Source organism: Condylura cristata, unplaced genomic scaffold (assembly GCF_000260355.1).
Source record: "Condylura cristata isolate star-nosed mole 26May11 unplaced genomic scaffold, ConCri1.0 scaffold00026, whole genome shotgun sequence".
NCBI classification, from domain to species: Eukaryota; Metazoa; Chordata; class Mammalia; order Eulipotyphla; family Talpidae; genus Condylura; species Condylura cristata.
The window spans coordinates 19,413,450-19,434,015 of record NW_004567127.1 but is presented as its reverse complement, the minus strand read 5'-3'; the positions used below and the strand labels follow the sequence as shown (position 1 = coordinate 19,434,015).

Genomic DNA, 20,566 nt, shown 5'->3' with positions numbered 1-20,566 from the left:
GTATTATTTGAATTGAGCTAAAATGTTTTGAAAGTTAGCAATATAACAGTCTTACTCAGTTTTAAATGCTTTTTTCAGATGGAGTTTGAAAAGAGTGACTGACAAATTTGATAAATTTTCATAAACTATATTAGTAGCAAATGTTAGAAGTAAGTTTAAGGCACCAGTAAATATAGTATTCTTTATAGTCATTTTTAGTACATAATCTAATTAATTCATTTAAAATGCTTTCTTCTAGCCATAGTACTTTTAGCACTTGATAGATAGGCAGGTATATCTGTATTCCTTTTAGTACATTGTATTTGATATGATTAAGTTCTGCAGTAGTTAGTTCATGTAGAGTGGAAATAAACATAAAAAATCAAACTTTATTATTTCAAATGCAATAATTTTTATTAAGAAAAAACTAGTATTTAGATTTTATTAGAGGTAAAAACTTTAAAATTAGGCTATTTTTAAGAAATGAATTGAATTTATGAATTTTAAGTACTTGAGTTCCTGCTGAACTTTTGCTACATCAGAAATTTTTGTTCAGCAATAGATACATATTTTTATTTTCTGTAGCCTGTAAGATAATGTTTTAGAAGTAAGAAATTTCATTTTCTCATTGATAGCTAGGACTTTTTTAAATTTAAAAACTAAAAAATGTGACTAATCAATAAAACTTTAAACAAAGTCATACTTTTCTGAAAACTTCACTTTTGGAGTCATCACATTTATTTATCAAAGTGACCTTCTAATCATCTCATTAGCTTCTTCTGCATTTTAAAAAAGAAAATATTCAGACTTTTAGTATCCATCCTCAGACTTATTACTGATAGGTGGGAGTTCAGTTTTTAATTCTCTTGTTTTACCCTTTTATAGCTTTATGCTGTGTAATTAGAATTAATTTCTTTGAAGATTTATTTATTTATGCACACAGAACTGGGGTACAGGCCAGAGGCATAGGGCGGTGAGAGGATTCACCAGAGACTGAGTAGGGAACACAACAGGCAGATTGATGAAGTACACAGCTGAGGGTGTACTCCACAGCGGGTGGGTAAGGAGAGGTCTGTTGCATCATGTGGGTCACCTCCGGGGCGGGGATCAAACTCATGCTGAAGTGGCTTTAACTTCTTTGTGCTGTGGCTTAACCTGCTGTGCCACCAGAGAGGAACCTAGAATTAATTTTTAGAGTGAGATTTTAATAATAAAAAAGGCCATACATTTCATGTCTTACTTAGTGGTTTTCATTTAGTTTACTGTTAAATGTTTGTGGAAACAAATATGATAACACTATTGGGTTATTACATCTTATTAAAATAGTAAATTCTTTAGGTAAAAGAAACTGAATTACAAATTGAATTTTGTCACTTATCCAAATTTAGATTAGTATATAGATATATTTTAAATATGTTTATGTTCAAAGTCTTTTTATAAAAGTCTTGCTTTAAAACATGGAAAATACTGAGTACTTTGAACTATTTGATTCATTTTCAGATTCCCATATTGCTCTAAAGAGAAGCCAAACATTTTAGATCATATTAGAACATACTGATTGTTTTATATCATGCTTCCTTTGTTTTTTTAACATTTTTGAACCTTGGTATCTTCATAATTATATAGACTAAATATAGAATAGCTGCTTGAGAAATGCTTTCTTTGAGATAGTAAAAAATGTGTAAACTAACATTTTACATTGCAAATAAAGATTGCTTGAAATTTTTATTTAGAATCAAAGTATCACTGTTCTGTACCAGATTGCTTGTTGGATTTAAAATGAGATGTTTGTGGGCCCTCATTGGTGGCGCAGCAGGTTAAAGTACAGCACTAAGAAGCTTAAGCCACTTCTGCATGAGTTTGATCCCTGTCTGCCCCGGAGGAGATGCATGGCGCGGCAGACCTCTCCTGACCCTCCCGCTGCTCCCCTCAGCAGTGTACTTCGTGGATCTGCCTGTTCTGCTCCCCACTCTGTCTCTGGTGAATCCTTTCACCCTCCGCATCTCTGGCCTGTACCCTAGTTCTGTATAAATAAATAAATCTTAAAAAATAATAAATAAAATAAAATGAGATATTAGTAATTTGGGAATCTGCTTGCTTTTGTCTTTGATTCCTAAATTGACTTGAAATTCTTTTTGTATGAGGTTAACTCATTTTTCTGTTAACTATGGTCATAAGTTTTACAAACCCAAAGGTTAATAGCTAAACAATATATTAAGTGTAGGAATAAAAGCATAATTAAAACACAAATGAAATACTGTTGCAGAAATGATGTTTTGCCAAGAGAAAAAAATTGTATGATACTTTTCTTTGTAGAGAATTGTAAGAAATCTAGCTAATTCTTAAAACCTTTGTCTATAGCATACAGTGTACAGATTGGCAAATTAGTTACTTAAACTGTTGTCATGCTTAGACCAAGATGGCATGGTTTCAATATTTGTAATTAAGGGGTTTACTGGTATATCTCTGCTTTTCAAAAACCCCTATATGAGCCACTTTGCTTTTAAGAAAGACCTACATTAGTACCTAGTTTGTTTTTGTTCTTTTTGTTTGTTTGCATAGAACTGGGGTGTAGGCAGGAGCTGCGGAGTAGTGAGAGCATTCACCAGAGACAGAGGGGAGCAAAACAGAACATGTTGACCTACTAAAATACACTGCTGAGGGGAGCAGTGGGTGAGACAGGAGAGGTCTGTGGTGCCATCTGTAGGTTGCTCCCTGGCGGGGGTAAAGGGAATGGAACTCAGGTCAGTGCAGTGATGGTTCTGAGACTTAACTCCTAGGCCATCAAGGAAGTCTCTGATTTTTTGGTTTTATGTTTGCCAACTGAAAGAAATCTGAAGAGGATTTTCATTTTTATGACAAGATGAAAAGCAGAAATAGCATTCAGCATTTGTAATTTGCAGTTAGCAGTTATGGAACAGTGTTTCTCCCTTTGCTGTGAGTGTGGCAGTGGTAATGCTGAACTCCTTCCTTTCCTTGAAGCTACTTTGTTCTACATGTTCATGTTATGTTAGTTTTTATGTGTTACTTGGTGGGTTACTTTTGGGGTCTGGGAATGCTCAAAAAATCCTTACTTAAATTACTGGTTATTGGTTTTACCCTTTATACTGTTTAGGCTTATAAAAGTTGTTACAGGAATCTTCTACTTTTAGATAGGGGGGCAAATCTGTGTTCTACTGAAGCAAAGAGTTACAGCTACACATAGTAGCATTTATGTCTGTATAGAAATACACAATCATAAAAATAAAAACTTAGATTAGTGCCAGTAAAGAGAAAACCAAAAATGGTATGTTGAAGATATTTATTATACAAGCTCATGGTCAGATAAAAGACTTACAATGTGATATTCTTCTAATACAGATTATTTGATTCACATTTTAATACTTGTATTCATAGTTCCCAAAATACACAAAGGATGCTGCTCCTGGTCTCATATGTAAGTTAAAACATGACAGCCCTTTGCAAAATAATCCTGGAATGCTTTAGAAATTTACAGATAAAATTTCTTGAGGAACCAGAGAATCACCCTGTACTGTGATTTTTAAAACAGTAACAAGGGGCCCTCCCTGGTGGCGCAGCGGGTTAAAGCACAGCACTGAGAAGCTAAAGCCACTTCGCATGAGTTCGATTCCCACCTGCCCCGGAGGTGACCACATGGTGTGGCAGACCTCTCCTGACCCGCCTGCTGCTCCCCTCAGCAGTGTACTTCGTCGATCTGCCTGTTCTGCTCCCCACTCTGTCTCTGGTGAAGCCTCTCGCCACCCCTGAGCCCATGGCCTGTACCCAGTTCTGTATGCACAAATAAATAAATCTTTAAAAAAAAAAAAGACAGTAACAAGGAATGGATTTGAGAAACTAGGTCAGTTTTGTTGGTATTTAGCAAAACTATAGAGCAGATTTTTCAAATATTTGTTTTGTGAGGACTTAAAAAGTCTAAGGAGAAAAACACTAATTTGTTAGAACAAATGTTTTTAAATACCATAGTCTTCTCTTTTAATATAGTTAGGAACACAGGTATATGAAATGCATTGGACATGATGTAGACGGAGTGTAACTTAATTTAAGATAAGGTACTGAAAGGTGAATTGGTTTAAGAAAAACTAAAATGAATTTGTAAAGAATAGCAACAGAAGTCAGTAGCTTAGGACTATTCTTAAGAGATTCTAATAAAGAGACCAGGACTCTTTGTCTACTCTCAATTCAAGGGTTGTAGGTGAAGTGAAAAGATAACATTGAACTGACAAATTAAGTGAACAAGTTATGAAGTTCCCCTTTTAATCATAAATCCACATGCAACAGTATATGCATATGAAAAGGGGACACTTGATAATATATCCAGTGAAATTACAGAATTGGAGTGGAGGAATAAGGAAGAGGATGGAATCAGTAACCTAAGGATTAACATGAAATCATGTGGTATTGCTGTTAAGAACTTTAACCTGATCTTATTACATAGATCTGATAACTGCTGTAAAATATTTGAGGAACTATCAAATAAAAGCGGGATAAATAGATCCAGGAAAGATTTTTTTCCCAACTGTAAAATGGCAGTAGGTACCTCATCAGCTTTCATTGATGATAATGTTTGAGCCAAGGTGGAATGGCTGTACTGTAAAAGGGATTAATAGTTATCAATGGATGTTTATAAGTCTCTGTCAGCCTTTAAAGTTTGATTCAATTGCTTGTCCTTTAATGGAAGTTCTGTATACTGGACAGTTCAGAAATTACAGTAGGAGGAGATAGCATGATATAGAGGATTGAATATTAAAGTGTCCTGTTTTTTTTAAAAAAAAAAAAAATCCAACACATTAGCACAGAATGGACTGTTGGTGTATGCTGACTGATGCGTTGTCACTAGAGTTCAGAATCTAGGTGTCACTTAACTGCTCATGTGACTTTGAACAGTTTGTTTATCAACTTCATATCTGTTAACTAATCTGTAAAATAAAATTTTAGAAAGAGTGGATCGCCAACATTCTTCTTGGCTGATTTGTTCTTTTTACTTAAGGGTTAGTTATCTTAACTGTTAAAGAACATAGTGGCATTAACTTTGAAAATTAACTGATGTTTTTATTTTTAGAGTTGTGACCTTTTTGATGATGGTACTTTTATAATCTAGAATTTTTTACTCTAGGGTCTCTGCTTTAAACTTTGAAGAAGATACAGAAATGACTAGAAGGAGCCCTTTTATAACAATATAGAATATTTTCTAGAGTTGACTGTTTGAACTTTTTAAATAATTTGTATAATAAAAATTTCTCAGCCACTTCAGGCTTTGGGACTGCTTAAAGCCTATAATTGTTATTAAATTAGCTCCTTTAATTTTACATTAAAAAATATAAAGATGATTGCTTTGTGATATTAGAAGTATTGGGAAATAAAGTGGTATGGGTCTCACTACTTTTTATTATTTTTAGACACTTATGGTTGATATGAAAGTAAGTCTAATGTATTGTTTCCCCAGATTATATAGTTAACATAAATTTAATAACTAATAAAATCCCATTTTTGTAGGTTTTATGGCTTATTTTTTTGCAGAAATATCATTAATTTGATTAATGCAGTTGCTAGTAAAGCTACTGCAGTATTAATACTCCCCTTTTTATAGGTAAGAAGCAAACCTTAAGAGAGGGTAAATGGTCTTAGATCACACAGCTAGTCGTTGAGGACCTGGAATTAGAAATTTGATCTGTTGACTACCAGTCAGTTTGTTTTACCTCTGTAGCACATTGCCTCTACCAGGTATTACTATTTGCCTCTGTCTAGCAGTTGTATTACTAATTGATGAAATTATAGTGCTTTAAATTGTTTCTTGATACTTCACAGCTTGCAGACACACCAAAATCTGAAAGATATGAGCATGTTCTGGAGGCATTAAATGATTACAAGACCATGTAAGTTGATTTATTTTATGTATCCCTATGAGGGAGACATTTAGTATAAGGAATAATGGTATTGCCTAAAAATTGTGGGATTATTGTATAGAACTAGTGTATATCTTTTTAAAACTTTTTAATCTCTTGATTTCACTCAGAGTATATAGCAGTGATTCTTAAGGATTGACAAAAAAGGAAAGAACAATCCTGGGAATGGTGGATGGGTGGAATATTAATATTTCAGGACATTTTACTCTGATAAATTCAAAAAGCTTATTCAATAATAACCTGTTTTTATAATGCAGTTTCCCTGAAAGTAAAATCATGCTGGTGAGAATATGTAAAAGCTAGAGGAGTATATTATAGAGAAAATGGGTTTTTAGTGATGAGATTTGTGGTTTTAAGATTAGTTAATGTCATCAATTATAGAAAAGAGGTATCAGTGATCTAAATTTTTCATAATTATATATTGTTAATATCTTACTGTATGGGTCTTTGTTAAAAAACCAGTGTATCTACATTTATTAGTTTTCAAAATATAGCAGAAAAAAATTTTATAAACATGTCTGATTGCAACCAACTATTGAGTTAGAAAATTTTTGTAGCAAGTTGCTTTTTTGTAACTTCACAGTGCTTCCTCATTAAAAAATGTTATAATTGTTAGTGTCGAGATCTTTAGGCCAGCTCAAAAGGCTATAGAAAGCACTTGTGCATTTACTGTACTGGTGAAAACATTTATGGAACAGTAAATTCCGTAATCTTATCTTAGGATGCCAGAAACACATCTGTTCCTATTATGGTAGGAATGGGGCTTTCTTTACTCAAACAACATAAAAATGGAAAAATAATTCAAGCATTTGGTAGTGTTTTTTCTTGCCGGGCAAGTTCTACTAGAGCTGAGATTGATGGGGCTGTTTTGGGAAAAGGGCCCTAAGGACTTTGGGAAAGGATTAAGAAGCATGTTTTCAGACACCCATACCCACACTGGAATAACACTTCTCTGCTCTAAATTATTTCCAATTCCAGACCTGACACACTAGATACTCCTTTTCTTTCTTTTATTTCCTGGGCCTCTAGGATTGGTCTTTTCATTGCCATCACGTATGACTTCTGACCAGGGTTTATCTCCTTACAGATCTACTCTGAAATAGATTTCTTTTTCGAAACCTTTTTTGGAGATATTTTTCACAAAAGATACCAAAATATGGTAAAACATACTGGGTTTAGAAAGATAACACTCCATACTCTTCTTTCTGCCTTTAAAAAGTTAGATGCTATGTTTAATAAGAGAAGTGGACATGTGGCCTTCTCCCTTCCTTCAAATAACTGTTCCTCCCTTCTGAACGTGCTTTTTCCTGCTGTGGACTGGGCAAGAAGAATCGGGAAAGAGCAAGTTTTTATAGCATTATATATGAAAGTTATTAGTTAGGGTCTGCCTTGTATATATGTGTTCAGTTTTTAAATTTTTAGTTAATTTTTTTAAAAATTTAGGTTTATGTCTGGGAAAGAAATAAAGAAGAAGAAGCATTTGTTTGGGTTGCGAATACGTGTTCCTCCTGTGCCACCAAATGTGGCTTTCAAAGCAGAGAAAGAACCTGAAGGAACATCCCATGAATTTAAAATTAAAGGCAGAAAGGCATCCAAACCTATATCTGATTCAAGGTAAAAGTTGATCTGTGGCTTAGTTTTTCTCTTTAGCTTATTTGTAACTAAAAATTGTGTGTTTAGTCTCATTAGTATATTTGAAAGTATAAGTGGCAGTCACCTTGATTTGTTTTCCTGTATATAATTTCTTGCTTAGACAAGTTGCAAAAGAGTTCATGCTAGATACTTGTTTATTTTATTAGATCTTAGGCCTTCCAGGAATAGGCCCTTATGTAATTTGTTAGCAAATAGCTTAAGTTCTGGCCTGTTCGTTTGTTTGTGTGTTCATTTCACATTCTTTCATTTATACATTTCTTCCACTTATCAAGCACTTTACTATCTAAGTGCTGGGGATACAGTAATAAGCAAGACACTTTCTTCCTGCCCTGATGGTATTTACATTATAGTGGGGAAGAAGGGTGATAAAGGAAGTAAAATATGTAATTGTGTACTACGTTATTACCATTTGGGAAATAGCTTATAACTTTAGACTATACTGGGATGGACACAGATTTGAGAGAGGTCTGCTTTAAGAAGGTTACTTAAGGAAAGCTTAGTTAAGATAGTAATTAACCTGAACTTTAAAAGAATGAGAATTACCTAATCTGAAGAACAAAGAATAGGTAGCTGAAATAACAAGTATGACACCTGTGATCTGTGTTCTAGGAGCTCCCTAAGGCACTGTGATAGGAATAAGAGAGTAGAATCAGGTGTTGGAAAGGTTGGGTGGAGCTTGGTCATTTAGTAGGTCTTAGTCAGCAATTTGGGTGGTTTTCTAAGAATATTGGGCAAGAGGTGGGGGGGTCACTGTTTAAGCTATTGAATTACCCTTTAAAAAAGACTTTGGATGCTATTTGGAGAATGGATAGATACAGAGCTGATGATAAAAGCAAGAGAAAATTGAGTTGGAGCTGTCTGGATGAGAGAGAGAGATTAGTTTGCTTGTACAGCATTGTTTGGTTCAAATGGAGAGAAAATAGATTCAGGATCTTTATTGGAGGTGGAATATTTTGGTTTTGCTAAATTTAAGGAAAAATTAAGTTCAACAGTGCCAAGATTTCTGACTTGAGCAATTGGTGGGCGGTGGGTGCTGTTTGTTACCAGGATCTGGAAGAACAGATTTTGACAAACTGAAAGAAGAATTCTTCTTTTTCATACTCAATGAGTTTGAGATTCTTGATAGGAAATATCTAAATGATGATTATGTTATGTTAAGGCAATTGGGTGTGTGATGCAGATGACATAAATTATGAAAGTGATCTATAAAATCATGAGATTGAGTAAATTACTCGAGAATCAAACTGAGAGAACATGACCTAGAATAATGCTCTGATAGCATTTAGAGGTTTGAAAGAGGCACAGTAAATAAAGGAGACCAAAAAAGAATGATAGCAGGAAATCCAGAAAGGTTGATACCATGAAAACAAAGAGAAAAGGGGAGTGTTTCAAGAAAGATGAGTACATTAAACAATATTGAATGCTGCTGAGAGGTGGGTTTAAGATGAGGGGAAAATGTTTATTGGATAACATTTTGTTATTTGTTACCTTAACAAAAAGTTTTTGTTTGTTTCTTTTGAGAGGTGAAGATAGAAGTCAGATTGGAGTTGGTCAAAATGTGATTGAATCCAGCACTGTCCAATTTACATGTCACAACTGGACTTTTTCTTCAAATAAGGGACATAAGCAGATTCAAAATAATGGTGATAATAATAATAAAGAAAAAACAGAAAATAGGAAATCTTTTAGAATTCTGATGAGAAGGGAAAAAGTGGCAAGGGTATGTGTCATCATCTCTCAGAAGTTAAATTTTGGAGGGAAGTAGACAAATGGAATGCAAGTTGAAGAGGGCAAGGGTGTAGTCCAGAGATAGCTTTTAATAAGATGATGATTGAAACCTGTTTTTGTATGCTACTAGGAATGACAGTAGAGATGTGTATATGAGAGAGGGGAGGTAATAAGATACAAAGTCTTTGAGAAGCCAAAAGGGAAGAGATTTAGAGCTGAAAAATAGGAGTGACATTTGACAAAAGGTTACCTATGCCTTCTGTTGAAATGGGGTGAAAAAGGATAAGCTGTCTTTAGATGCTGGTTCTGTTTGTAGATTTGGCATTTGGAAGATGATTAAAGTTATTGACTGGTAATTTATATTTTCTCAGTAATACATTAGACAGAGATAGCTGAGAGGGTTGTACAGAGAGGGGAGAAATTTAGGAAGTATAAAAATGAGTCAGTTGTGGGAGGGTGAAAAAATAGAACTACAGTGGATGACTGCTTCATAGAACTATTTGAGTTTGTAGTAAATGACTAATAAATATTTTAGATAATATTTGAAGGGACTGGTCCCCCTAGCATCCCGTTCCCCCTTCAAATTGTATCATTAACCCCTGCCCATAGTTAGGAAAAAAAACCATTTCAACTCTTTCTGATTCCTGTTAAAATTTTGATAGGATGCTCCCATCTGTGGTAGCTTCCAGGTTTTTATTTGATGCTACTAGGTAACCATTTAACGTTCTTTTAAGGTATTCTTAATTCCTTCTGGGCCCCATATATGAATTGGTCTTACAATCTGAAAGAATTTTCTTCATTCCAGGGATCCTTTATAACTGTGAGGTTGATATCTTTCAAAATAAAGATGTGTACCCTATCTGTCTTATCCTTGAGACTTTTGATTATAGTTCTAGTTATGCTTTGTTATTCTACACCCCTCTTTTCCTTCCTTGTACTTCCACCTATATTTCCCAGTTTTAATTTTGGTGTCTGGAAGGATAGAGGTAGTCTTGCCCAGTTTTCTTCATTCATCTTTTCCATCTATTATATAGTATTGTTCTTTTCCTTGTTTTTAAAATAAATTTTCTTGGATTTACACCACCTGACCCATTTTCAACCTGCTTTTGTGCACATGTCACCTTCTAAACTATACTATGAATTTCATAACACAAAGTATCTTTGTGGCCCCTATTATATAACACCCCTTTCATATTGTATGTTTGTTCACTAAAAAATAGACATTATGTTAATATTTGCCCCTTTTGATCTTCCCTTCTGTTAGAGATATCCTTAATTTTTACTGTTCACTTCCTGTTTGATATTTGACCTTATGTCTCAAAACCAGCATCCTAATTCTTTCTAATTTTCCCCTTTGAATGATTCCTTGCCCAACATGAAGGATTCCTTTCTCCTCTCTCCTTTATACTCTGCCACTCTGGGCTTCATTCTTTCTGATTAGCAGTCATTCAAGAATTCATGTGTATTTAACGCTAAAAGCAACTTATTGATACCACTATATTTTAACATAGACACTTGCTGGACTCGTGAGGTTAACAAACTAGATTCATATTCATTTTCAGTAGAATAATTTTGAAACATCCCCGAAGTACGCCTGTAGTAGTAACAACCCTAAGTAAGTGAACTTTCAGGAGTTTTGAAATCCTTTATCCAGTATAGTGCTTTTGTTTTGTCTTTTTAAATTTTAAGTGGTACATATTTTTTAGATTTATATTAAAGAGCTTTTTTCTTAAACATTTCATATGTAAATATCTCTAAAGTCAGCAGTTAGCTATTAAATTAGAATATGCACTTGACTAAACTTGTAGATTAAACTTAATTTTGTTTTTATATTGCTATAATATAAAAATGTAATAAGATTATAGTAAGTACAATCTAATTATTATATAAGTAGAGCTATGAGTGTATATTGTCCATTGCCTTTTTTGTTTTCTTTATGCAGAGATTACATATATAATGGCTTTATGTTTCAGGGAAGTAAGCAATGGCATAGAAAAAAAAGGAAAGAAAAAATCTGTAGGTCGTCCACCTGGCCCATATACAAGAAAAATGATTCAGAAAACTGCTGAGCCATCTTTGGTAAGAGGATATGTTGTTATATGTTCTTAGAGGAGAATGATTGCAATTACTGAGGAACTCATTTTTTTTTTCAGTTTAGAACCATGCTTTAAGTGTGTTGTTGTTTTTAACTTTCTAGGATAAAGAATCAGTTTCAGAGAATCCTACCATGGATTTACCTTGTTCTATAGGGTAAATAGAAAGTTATTTCTTCCCTTTCTGATCATTTTTTTGGGGGGGGGGAAAATTAGTATTTCTATTGTTAAGTAATAATAGCTTTTATACTGTTTAAATTCTTTCATCTCAGGAGAACTGAGGGAACTGCACATTCATCTAATACCTCAGATGTGGATTTCACGGGTGCTTCCAGTGCAAAAGAAACTACCTCGTCTAGTATTTCCAGGCATTTTGGGTAGATAATTTGTTTTTATTTTCTTTCTAATTTTCCTCTAGCCTCTTTTTTCTTTGTCAAATGATAAAGGTTTAGCAATTAAGAATAATACAAGGTACTTTAAGTTTTTGAGAAGCAGTCCATATGTAGGTTGTTAATCATCTGAATATATTTGATTTTTAAAGCACAAATATTAAACATTTTAAATTTGCTTGAAGAGGTATGAATCTCTATCCCTATAACATGCATAGTTTTGTAACCCAGATTTACCTCAAGCAAATGTTAGTAAAGATGAGAATACTAATAACACACAAAATTAAAATACTTGTTTAATATTATTTTTAAATCAATTTGTTAAAGAATTTGCTGTGTGCACAGAGAAGTACACTTTGTGTTACAGGCTATGCTGTTTTCTACTAGACAATTTTATGCTTCTAACATATATGCCTTGCTTTGGGGCTACTTGATATTTTCCATTTATAAATTTGAATCATGCCATAAATTTTTGTCAGTGAAAAGATTTACAACTCAGGATTTGCATCAATAGGTGACTTCCTTGCTAACATTTTATTTAATCTGACTCTTCTGATGGATAACTTTTTCCTAAAATTACAATAGACGAGGTATGAAAAATTTAGTTTACTTGGGTGAGTCACAATCTTGGGCTTACAAGTTTTATGCTTCAGCTTTTAATTTTTGTTCATAATTAAAGCACTGCTCTTGTATAAAATTCTAAGTATTTAAAGGCTTAAAATATATTTAATTAATGACTCGAGAAAAAGAAAATTACTTGGTGTTTTTATGTACATTATAAAATTTAATTTTTTATCTTTTAATTCTTAAAACAGTCTTTTGAATTACATATTGTTATTCTTTACAGATTAAGAAAGTGAGACTTAGAGGGTTTTGAGTAACAAGCCCAAGATGCCATGTTTAGCCATCATAGAAAGCACATTTAGCAGTTATGACAAAGCTGAGACATTAACTGTAGGGTGGTATGATTGTAAAATCATTAAATTTCTGAGCTGAAAAGGAACTCATAGATCAATATCTTTATGCCTTCACTTAAGATTATAGAATACATTTGAATATGGCTAATATCACATAGTACTAGATTCAAGGTAAGCTGATTTATGCTCTAGTTCACTATGTTTATTTACTAGGTCTAGAACTGGTAACAAGAGAACTTTTTTAATATATTCTACTGTTTAAGCATAGGAACAGTGTTTTACATGTAGTGTTTATTAAATATTTACTGTATTGACTGAATAAATTAATTTAAAAATGAGACTGTTAATAAGACCTTACTATTAGTAGAGCCTCTTAGTAAGAGTTTACCTTTTTGACTGACCTCATAGTAAAATTTAAACTATTAAAAAAAATAGCAATGGAAGAAAAACTCTTCAAAGATAGCCCTGGAAAGTAATGGAATCTAATGGGGGAAGGGGAGTTATAGTGCATTTATATATATATATTTATTGTTTTGCTTTCACTGTTTTTTATGTTATAATGATAGAAGAAAATCATAGAACATATTGTATGCCCAAAGGGTGCCTTGGTAAACTTAGTAGACAATTGTGGTCTTTTTTATTTTTATAGATTATCTGACTCCAGAAAAAGAACTCGTACAGGAAGATCTTGGCCTGCTGCAATACCACATTTACGGAGGAGAAGGGGTCGTCTTCCAAGAAGAGCACTCCAGACCCAGAACTCAGAAATTGTAAAGGATGATGAAGGCAAAGAAGACTACCAGTTTGATGAACTCAACACAGAGATTCTGAATAATTTAGCAGATCAGGAGTTACAACTCAATCATTTAAAAAACTCCATTACCAGTTATTTTGGTGCTGCAGGTAGAATAGCATGTGGCGAAAAATACCGAGTATTGGCTCGTCGGGTGACACTTGATGGGAAGGTGCAGTATCTTGTGGAATGGGAAGGAGCAACTGCATCCTGACTGTAGGACTGAACATTATGTTCACTGCACTCTTCGTTTTCTGTAGGTACAGTTCAAAGCCCTAAAGGAGTCTGGCTTTTACTGTCTTTCCTTAAAAAAAAAAAAAGTCAAATTCACAAAAGGAGATGATACTAGCCTTAACATGTACCTGTCAATGTTATGGATATTGTCATAAAAAGATATCTTTTAAAAATCAGAACAGAGACTTAATTTTTTAAATCTTAAGATTTGTAGAATGTTTCTAGGATCGGGTATTAAAAATGATTCAAGCCCATGCATGGTGTTAGATAATTTTTCTAATTATTCTATTGAGTCAGTTTTTGTGATTAGTGGTTATCAGAGCAAACGGATCATGTAGATAGATAGCACAAGTATTTGGAGAAATGTCTGTTGTTATTACCAAAATGTTGGAAAAATTTATTTCAGTACCTTTTAGATTTCATAAAGTGCAGTGTATATAATGCCTACTAAAAGACTGTAAAATATTGAAATTTTCTTTCAAGCAAAGTGTAAAAAATATATTGAGCCTGTAAATTGCTCTGTGACTAGACTTCATTGTCGTCTTAATATATTCTTTGCATGTGCATATATGTACACATATGTGTATATATATGTGTGTGATTATGTGACCTATGCAATACAAATTATGGGAATGGGCAGCTTTGGAGTATATATCCCATAATTCTTTTTTCAGGAATAGTTGCAGTATTTACACAGCAGCATTTCTTCTCAGGCTTTTATTGGGTGCTGTTGCTTGCTATGTATGAAAAGAAATGTGTCAAACAAGTTCAGTGTGTTCTGAAGAAGGGTGTGAACAACAGTGTTCATGGGCTTTTAGAATGCTTTTCACTTTTAGTCCTTGTAACTCAGCTGTTCAGAACCTAAAACAAAGTCAAATAATATGAATATTATCTCCTGCTAAAAGTAAATTTTTCAAGTTTTCATGGCACATTATGATTGTAAATGTTTCTCGGTTTTAACAGTAAGTCTTATAAGGAGTCCCATGAAGATTCCTGAAATGTCTGTAGTAACTGTTAGTCATGTTGAATAAGTGTAGTATGAACAAAGTATTTTATTGCACAGGGTTAAAAAACAGTATGTTGCCTGTGGAGGCTACTGCTGTTTTATTACAACATTACCTCTTGTTTTTATAAAATGTACCAAGATTTAAATTGATAACTTTATTTTACATGTTAAAAAAAAAAAACCAGTTTCTTTTATCACCAGTGTTAGAGTTGTCTTCTGTTTCTTTTTGTTTTATTTGTTTTCCTTTTTAGCCAAAGAGTAAACAGAAGAATATTCTTATTTTGGTGGCTCTTCATTTTACTCATAAAAGTGATTGGTGGACTTTAGTCTAAAAATTGGGGAATTTGCTGCCAAAATGAAAAAATATGTAAAGTGTAGTGATTACAGAGCGGTAAAAATGTGGGTTAGTACTTATTTATTCCATTGATTGATTATTTGACTGTTTATAAAGAAAGTTGCTTTATTTCTTTAAACATCTTCAAAAGATGACCTTTTTTTGTCACATTATAGCCAAAAGAAGCAGAGAACTTCGTTGTTCTGCATTTGGTTCCTGGTTGGCCAGGTATAAATGAGCTTTACAAAAGTGCAAATTAAAAAGTCACTTCTGTTTACCTCCACCAAAACTTGATTTTCCCCTAGCTATTAATTTAAAGTTGCCTTTCCTGCAGCTGCAATATTTTGAATAACACACAGAGTTTGTGTTGCTTTTGAATGTTTGTTTATATCTAGGGGTAATGGAAATGTAAATCCCGTGTAACCTTATTCACTCCACCTGTTATCATTTATTTCGTTTCCCCCAAAGTCCTTTAATTCTAACTGAACACCAGCAGTATTTTTAGTAACTTTCTTTAGTATATTTGGAAGATGATTTATTAAGCTGAACTGTCTTTAGACGTAATTATTGTGAATGTCTGTTTTATTTTATTATGGTGGTTCACATGGCTCTGATGTTCAGTTTGTATTTTTGGAATTGCTTTACTTAGAATTAAAACAGACCAACATTAAATGTGTGTATTTTTTAAAGAGCTAATGAGTTTTGCTTCTGTATTTGCTTGAAAATACACACTGGTGCAGTAGCTGACTGCTTTTATTTAGCCAGGGAGGAAGGAGTTTTCTAATTCCATTGTAAATATGTTCACTTAAGTTAATCTTTATAAAAATTCTTTTATTTTCCTCCAAATAATAATCATTGCATGTTCATCTTAATTGATCCTTTAAGAAAATAAGCTTTTAGCCAAGTTGTACACTTTGTACTTGAAAGACAGCGTAACTTCCATGTCCCCAAACTTTAAAAAAAATTCAGGCTTCTCACCTGTGTTTTATTTTCTTCTTACATAAAAGATGTCAAGGTTCATATAAAAAGATTTCCAATTTTATCCTTAAACTTTGCCCTAGACTCCCCCCAAAAAGTCAAAATAATATACCTTGCTCATTTTAATTCAAAACAAATACATTTTTATAAGTACCCTTATGATAAATAGTATGTATTCCTAGGCCTTAGGTGATAAACGAGCTCAGAATAAGATCTATTAGATTTAGTCTAGAAATTCTAATGTAGAGAAGATGAAGGTCAAATAGACATATTTTGTTACTAATTGTTTTACATAAAATGGTCACTAATGTATGAATTGAAGGTGCCTTCTCTCTTTCCCCTTATTTTACAAGATGTTTCCAACATGCATGTCTACTTTCCATTGTATATATATATTTAGCAGATTTCTGTTTCAGTGTTGAAGACAGAACTAATTTTGTTTTGGGCCACTGAATTGACTTTCTACTCAGTACTAGTAACTTTTGGTTGGAACATGAAGGCTACTTTATAATGTAGTTCTAGGGATGTTTGAATGAGGATGTGTTGACAAAGGAAGATATCTGTGCAACTTTGAGAAATAGTAAAAATGTCCTGTTTGTGAGGGCATGTTTTCCTCTTCAAAATTTTGAAGGTTTATTTATTTATGCATACAAGAGCTGGGGTACAGGCCGGAGGTGCAGGGGGTGAGCAGATTCACCAGAGACAGAATGGGGAGCAGAACAGGCAGATCTACTGAAATATACTGCTGAGGGGAGCAGCAGGTGAGACAGGAGAGATCTGCTGTGCCATTTGGTTTAGCTTCCTGGTTGGGGATCAAACTCCTGCTGCAGTGGCTGCCTAGAGCTTCATTCTGCTGAGATTTAACCCCTTGTGTTACTAGGGAAGGCCTCTGTTTGCCTCTTTATTGATGTTTTGGTATCTCTAGGGATTAACACTGCCAAAAGTTTTGATTTCTTCTGTGGCAACTGATCAGTCATATTCTTTCTTGGGAGAATGTGGACACCATGGGAGAACTTACCAGTTAAATATAAAGAAGGATTTTTACCTGATTATGGATTCTTTCTAATAAGTAACAGTTAAGGCGACCAGTATAAACTTGGAAATGGGAGAAAATATGAAAGCAAAACCAAGTGGTTGGGTTATGTACAATGTTTTTAATTTTTAACTTAGCTATCAACATGTCTTAGAGTAGTAGCTAGATAAAACTATTGTGCTGGCCCTCCCTGGTGGCGCATCCGGTTAAAGCACAGCACTGAGAATCTGAAGCCGCTTCCGCATGAGTTCGATTCCTGCCTGCCCCAGAGGTGACCACATGGCGTGGCAGACCTCTCCTGACCTGCCCGCTGCTCCCCTCAGCAGTGTACTTCGTTGATCTGCCTGTTCTGCTCCCCACTCTGTTTCTGGTGAAGCCTCTCACCGCCCCAAGCCTCTCACCGCCCCGAGCCTCTGGCCTGCACTCCAGTTCTGTATGCACAAAAAATTAATCTTTAAAAAAAAATATTGTGCTGTTTTTGGAGATAATAATAGATAAGACTGTAATTATCCAACTCATTTTTTTCTCCCCTTCTCACTGCTACCCAACAAAGTTTCTTTGTGCTAGCTAGTTCCACTTGCATTTTTTTCTATGTTGAAGGTGATTACTGAAACTCCATGCTGCGTACTTCCTCCTTTTGGCAGCATCTTCAAGGACTATGTCTCATTTAAGAAAAATTCCCAGTGGATTTAAAGCAAAAACAGCTTGTTTAATTTGCCTCATTTCTGACTCTCATATTTACCAAAAGATATTCAATTCTGTTTTTTTTTTTTTTTTTTTTTAACCCTAAAAGTTGCTTTTCCATGGTGGTGGCAGGGAATGTAGTTCCCCAAAGGGCACAAATTTGTTGGGGCGAGGGCAAAGAAAATTTATATGCTGACTTGTGGCTCTACAACAATCAGTTCTACCCAGTAATTTTTATTGTTTAATATTTAATTGCTTTTGGTTAGTTTTCTTGTATACTATAACAGCAGCATTGAGTTCATGGAATATACACAAACTATTTGCAAGAGGCATATTAGGAACTGGCAAAAATAAATAGTTGTTTTGGAGATCTGTATTCAACCTTGAAGTCTTACTGGGGGAAAGACGTGGTCTGTGTATGCCAACTGGCTTCCTCTACTTTTAAAAAACCGTTATTCATTCATCATTTTCTTATACATCATTGTTCACTTTGTGCATTTTTCCATCTTGATTGTAATCCCCATGGACTTCCCACCACCAGTTCACCTGTGTGCCATCACCATAGTTCTGTGTACCTTTCCCACCCCATTTCTGGTCCCATTTCCCACTTCACCCCCAATTTCCACTACTTTTTGTGGATGTTATTTGTCAGTGCTTATCTGTGTGGCATAGTCTTATAGAATTAAGTAAGACTACTTTATATTTTGTTATTTAGTTCTATCAAGATTATTTACTTTCATTATCATTAATATCAAGTGCAAGATTATTTACCCTCATCCCTTAATGTCAAAGAAGAAAATGTTGACAACCTCTGAATAAATACCTAGTTGCTATAATAGTTAAGAGTTAAGTTTTTCATGTCAACCAAATTAAAAGTAACCACATCAAAGACAAATTGAAAAATTAAGTTTTTCAAGTGTTCTAATTTTGGTGGAGAAATATTTTTTAAAGGTCAATTATATTGCTTTTATGTATTAACAGATATATATTTGCATATATAATTGTAAATATATTGTAATGTACATAATTACTCTGTGAAGTTGTAAATTTAAGTTAAATGATAGCATAATCTATTAATAATATATACTTACGATTAGTGTTATTTTGACCAATAATTGAATCTTACATATTTGTTATTAGCACTATTAGTGAAGTGTAAGCAGTACATTTCCCATTCAGTAGTTGATGGCACGGTGGCAAGTATGTAGAAATTTTTCTAAAGAATGTTGGAGTTTTCTGTTCTACCTGCTGCTGTATAGAAATGATCATAGAGTAGGTTGAAGGTATTTGCTGGACCAAAAAAGTATTGGTTTTATTGAACTATGTCATGTCTGTATTTGTAGTAGGGAAACATTATGTTTTATTTACTTTTATTTTACTTAATCTGAAGTAAAAGCACTTGGGAGTCTTTCTAAGAGAATATTTTGTGGGGCTTCCCAGGTGGATACACTGCTGTCAATTCAGAAGTTCCTATCTGTACTCCAACTGGTACTGCAACAAAAGCAGGTTGTAATAAAAGTCAAACATGGAAGTAATTTTTAAAAGAAATATTAAAAACTAATGTGCAAATAGTTTTAAAATGGGTGAGGAAAAGATTGCCCTATGAAGAATAACCATTAAAATATATACAGAGAGATTAGTAAATGCTCAGTTTTCTTAGCTAATGCTGGAAAGCAGCATTAAAATATTTCGAGTAATTACTGAATAGACCTCTACCAAAGTACACTATTTACATTTCCTTGGTACTGGGAATTAGGTTTAGAAAATGACAAGCATCAGCTATAATACAACAATAGGGACATTTAAGAATTATTTACATAATCAAATATTTCATTCTCTTCATAAGGAAACAGTAGTCTACGGTTCTAGATTTTCTTGTGATAGAAATAATAAACATCTGCCATTAAATGTATGCCTTCTCATCTAAACCTGGCTTGGATAAAGTTGTTAATCTGTGTCCTTATGTATTCCTTCTCTGGTTATCCCTGAATTGTATCTTAACTGGCAATAAACTAGTGAAGGCAATTTTGATGAAGGTGTTTAGAAAGAAGAAGCAATGGTAGGGAAAAAGGTAGAAGAGACAAACAGGGAGGATATCTTTTATCAACTCTCATTTTCTCCCTAAATGAAAAAATTTGCTCAGGGGAAATTAAGGTAATGCAGAAGATTTTTAAAATCCCAATTCCATAATCAGGAAGTGGTATATTTTATAACTTGAAGTCTGAACATTTTTATTCACTTCACCCATCTTGTCCTCCCTCCTAGTATCTGACCCACTCTTTGTTCACAAGGAGTTGCCAAAAGTGTGGGTCTCATGTATAGTTTATTTCTCCCAGTGGTAATCTTTTCCATATCAAGTCCAGAAAACTGACATTTGAGCAATCCAGAGTTTATTCAGAGTCTCTGTAATTTTACAAGCACCCATTCGTATGTATGGTTACATGTAATTTTATCATGTAGGTTTATTTACCCAGAAGAGTTGTTTCCCCACAAGCCTGCCTTTATATCCATGTTCCCTTAATTCTCTCCATTCCTGACACTTAGCAATTACTAATTTGTTTTCCTTTGCTATATAGTTTTGTTTCAAGACTATTGGTTAAAGGAGTTAGTGTCTTTACAAAATTTTTTCATCCATTAACTATATGTCCCTTGAGGTCCATTCAAATTATTGTATCAATAGTTTTCTTGTTATTGCTGTGTAATCTTCCATTACATGAATACCAATGTTTAACCATTCTTTTTTGTAGAATGTCTGGGATGTTTACAATTTCTAGCTATTATAAATGAAAATGTTGGGTATAGGTTTTTATTTGACTTAACA

At 33.7% G+C, this 20,566-nt stretch overlaps 1 protein-coding gene across 1 annotated transcript in view; it reads left to right on the top strand.

Annotated features, from left to right (window-relative positions):
• Window positions 1–15,746, top strand: part of MTF2 (metal response element binding transcription factor 2) — a 47,965-nt gene extending 32,219 nt beyond the window's left edge. Inside the window, exons 10-15 of the mRNA XM_004689773.1 lie at window positions 5,806–5,873; window positions 7,347–7,517; window positions 11,258–11,363; window positions 11,482–11,534; window positions 11,650–11,754; window positions 13,333–15,746. Coding sequence (XP_004689830.1) covers window positions 5,806–5,873; window positions 7,347–7,517; window positions 11,258–11,363; window positions 11,482–11,534; window positions 11,650–11,754; window positions 13,333–13,690 — 861 coding nt within the window. The 3' untranslated portion in view covers window positions 13,691–15,746. The remainder of the gene's footprint in view (window positions 1–5,805; window positions 5,874–7,346; window positions 7,518–11,257; window positions 11,364–11,481; window positions 11,535–11,649; window positions 11,755–13,332) is intronic.
• Window positions 15,747–20,566: the final 4,820 nt, after the last annotated feature.